Source organism: Suricata suricatta, chromosome 10 (genome assembly GCF_006229205.1).
Source record: "Suricata suricatta isolate VVHF042 chromosome 10, meerkat_22Aug2017_6uvM2_HiC, whole genome shotgun sequence".
Lineage (NCBI taxonomy): Eukaryota > Metazoa > Chordata > Mammalia > Carnivora > Herpestidae > Suricata > Suricata suricatta.
Genome location: NC_043709.1, coordinates 57,396,673 through 57,399,803, shown reverse-complemented (window position 1 = coordinate 57,399,803; position 3,131 = coordinate 57,396,673). Strand labels below are relative to the sequence as shown.

General features: G+C 38.6%; 1 protein-coding gene across 1 annotated transcript in view; it reads left to right on the top strand.

Annotated features, from left to right (window-relative positions):
• The first annotated feature begins 2,655 nt into the window (after positions 1–2,655).
• LOC115305158 (olfactory receptor 6C4-like) overlaps positions 2,656–3,131 on the top strand; it is a 1,238-nt gene continuing 762 nt past the window's right edge. The window contains exon 1 of the mRNA XM_029955467.1: positions 2,656–3,045. Coding sequence (XP_029811327.1) covers positions 2,656–3,045 — 390 coding nt within the window. The remainder of the gene's footprint in view (positions 3,046–3,131) is intronic.

The following is a 3,131-nucleotide window of genomic DNA, read 5'->3' as shown; positions in this document are numbered from 1 at the left end:
ATTCCCACCAACAGTGTAGGAGGGTGCCCATCTCTCCACACCCTCGCCAGCATCTATAGGCTCTTGATTTGTTCATTTTAGCCACTCTGACTGGTGTGAGGTGGTATCTCAGTGTGGTTTTGATTTGTGTTTCCCTGATGATGAGTGTCGTTGAGCATCGTTTCATGTGCCTGATACAGGTACCATTCTTACTACCATTTTAGAGACAAGGCAGCTGAGGCACAGAGAGGCTACGTAATTTGCTGACGGTCACATATAAGCCAAAAGCTTATAATAACTATTGCCTCAAATGTTGTAAACATAAATGATAAAAAGAATGAAAGTTGCTACAACCCTTCCAGCTCAAGTAAACCACTCAAAAACCTGATATTATTGCATTTTTTATACTATTGTTATCATCATTATTGTTTCAGTTCCCACAAGACTTTTATCCTGTAAATCTTACTCTTGGGGCAACTTCCTCATGAGTCTACTGGGAATATCTTCCCTAGTTACCTATCAAATCTTAATCCCCAACATTATTTCTTTTAAGGACTAACTAAAATTTTCTAGAACTGGGTCCCCAGGGCAATAATTTAGCCCTTAATGTCTCTGCTGAGCAAACTATATAAAGTGTGTATCACTCAAAGGGGTATAAAGTCACAAAGAAATCCATTACCTGCCTTTAGACAAAATAGAGAAAATGAGTCTTTGAAGAATAAAGACTTCCATTAGCTTATATAAGGCAGCATTTTCAAGAATTATGGATCTAATTCTAATATGAATCAACTGTAGAAAGAGTAGTAGCAAGTGTGAGCTAGAAACGGTTTCTTTTCAAATTAGTATTCAAGAAGCTTGTTTACCTTGTGAGAAAATACAGCATGGGTCAGCATTAGAAAAGAAAGTATGTTACATTTTATTTTACTTTTTTATGCACATCTGCTGTCTCAATTTTGATTCATAGCATTAGAAGTAAAATCCCTCCTCATCTTTCCTGAGTACCAAAAGTGAGTATGTCCTCAGTCATCAATGTTACCCAGCTGTGGTGATGGATGAGAAAATCTGATTAAGATTTCAACTTTTGTTTTCTAATATTAAAAATCTTGGTTTTCAGGGTGCCGGGGTGGCTCAGGCACCAACTCTTGATATCAGCTCAGGTCTTGATCTCAGGGCTGTGAGTTTAAGCCCTGCATTGAGCTACATGCTGAGCACAGACCTATGTTTAAAAAAAAAGTTTGTGTTTTAATAGATTTTTATGATCAAAATAGGTATGAAGTAAAAGGGAAAGTCTTCCATCCCTTGTGCAGTAGCATTCCGGAAATAACTATCATTGACTATTTGGTTTTCTTCCAGAATCTTTTCTGTGCACTTACAAATACACATAGAAATCTCCAGTTCCTTACACTGATAAAATCACACTTTCTGTAATGAATAGCCACCTGTTTATTTCACTAGGAATATAATGTAATCATATCCAAACCAGTACAAATCAAATTTCCCATTTTATTCGAAATAGGAATGATCATAATTTACTTAGCCATTCACCATTTGTAGAATTTTTATTATTAAAGCTTTTCCTTTTACAATGATAAAATAAGCATATTTGAATAATCAAATATATATACTTGTGTCAACATTTATATGAAATAAGAATGTAAGTTTTTAATGACTATAATATAGAGAAATTCTTCAAAGACCAGAGGCTGGTGAACAAAAGCCTGAGCATCCCAGACAAAGCATGATATTTTCTGGACCTTACAGTCCAATGATAACAACGGTCCAGGTTCATGGATGGGCTCCACTGTGAGTCTGTTCCAGATAAGCACCCACTTCAGAAGAGACCTTGATATTCCTTAGTTTCTGGGTTCTGGAAGATCAGAACACAAGGTAAGTGCCCAAAAGGACACTTAAACCTTGCAAGTTATTTCCTGGGAGGAATCCTCATTAATCTGTTAGGGACCAGACTGACCCTTCCATAGTGTTCTATACCTGAGTTGCATCTATGCCTTAGACTGAAAGAGCATAAGAAGGGATCCAGATCCAGACCAACATTCCTCCCTGAATATTTAAAGCAGTTAAAGAGAGATTTCCTGGAATTATTAGCTATCTGTCATCTCTCTCCTGTCAGTTTAAGCCAGGAGAAAGGGATTCATACAAAAAATAATTCAATATTCCAAAGCTTTCTCAAGCACTGCTGCCAGGCACAAAAGCCAGGATACGTAAAAAGAGCTGTTCACTCCTGCACTGGAGGGTTGGGGATTGTTATCAGGCAGAGCAAAAGGATACCAAAAAGACAGGACAGGTGCCCAATATTCTGTAGAGGGCAGCAAACGAAGCAAATAGCTAAAGCATTAAGGCTCCTACCATAGGAAGGAGATATGAAAGGAAAACTAAGAATAAGAGGATTAAAATTAAAATGCAGAGCATGCATTAAGAAGACCAGGTGCCCATGTGTTGTTCCAAGGAATGGGTCTAAGAAATAAAGCCTCCTATTTGGGAACTTCAGCAAATTTTTGTGAAGGGCCATATTGAGACAAACATTCTCTTTGGGACAGGAGGACAAAAGAACTTCCCATGTACAAATTCCATAGCAAATCCACATAGTCACTCAATATTCCTGAGATTTTTCTGTCTCTCTCACCATGTATTTGTCTCCTCAGGCAGCAAAGGTTAACAATGAAAAACAAAACCTTTCTGACAGAATTCATTCTGCTGGGACTATCAGACATCCCGGAGATCCAACTTGTAATCTTTATATTTCTCTTCCTCACCTACATATTCAGCATCATTGGAAACCTGACAATCATCACTCTTACTCTACTCGATTCCCACCTCCAAACTCCCATGTATTTCTTCCTCCGGAATTTCTCCTTCTTAGAAATTTCCTTTACGACCACTTTTACTCCCAGGCTGCTGTTCAGCATCACAACTGGAAACAAGAGCAACAGCTTTGCTGGCTGCTTCACTCAGTATTTCTTTGCCATCTTCTTCGGAGCCACAGAGTTTTACCTTCTGGCTGCCATGTCCTATGACCGCTATGTGGCCATATGCAAACCCCTGCATTACATGACCATCATGAGCAGCAGAGTCTGCATCCAGCTGGTCCTCTGCTCTTGGGTGGCTGGATTTCTCATCATCATATCTCCAATCAT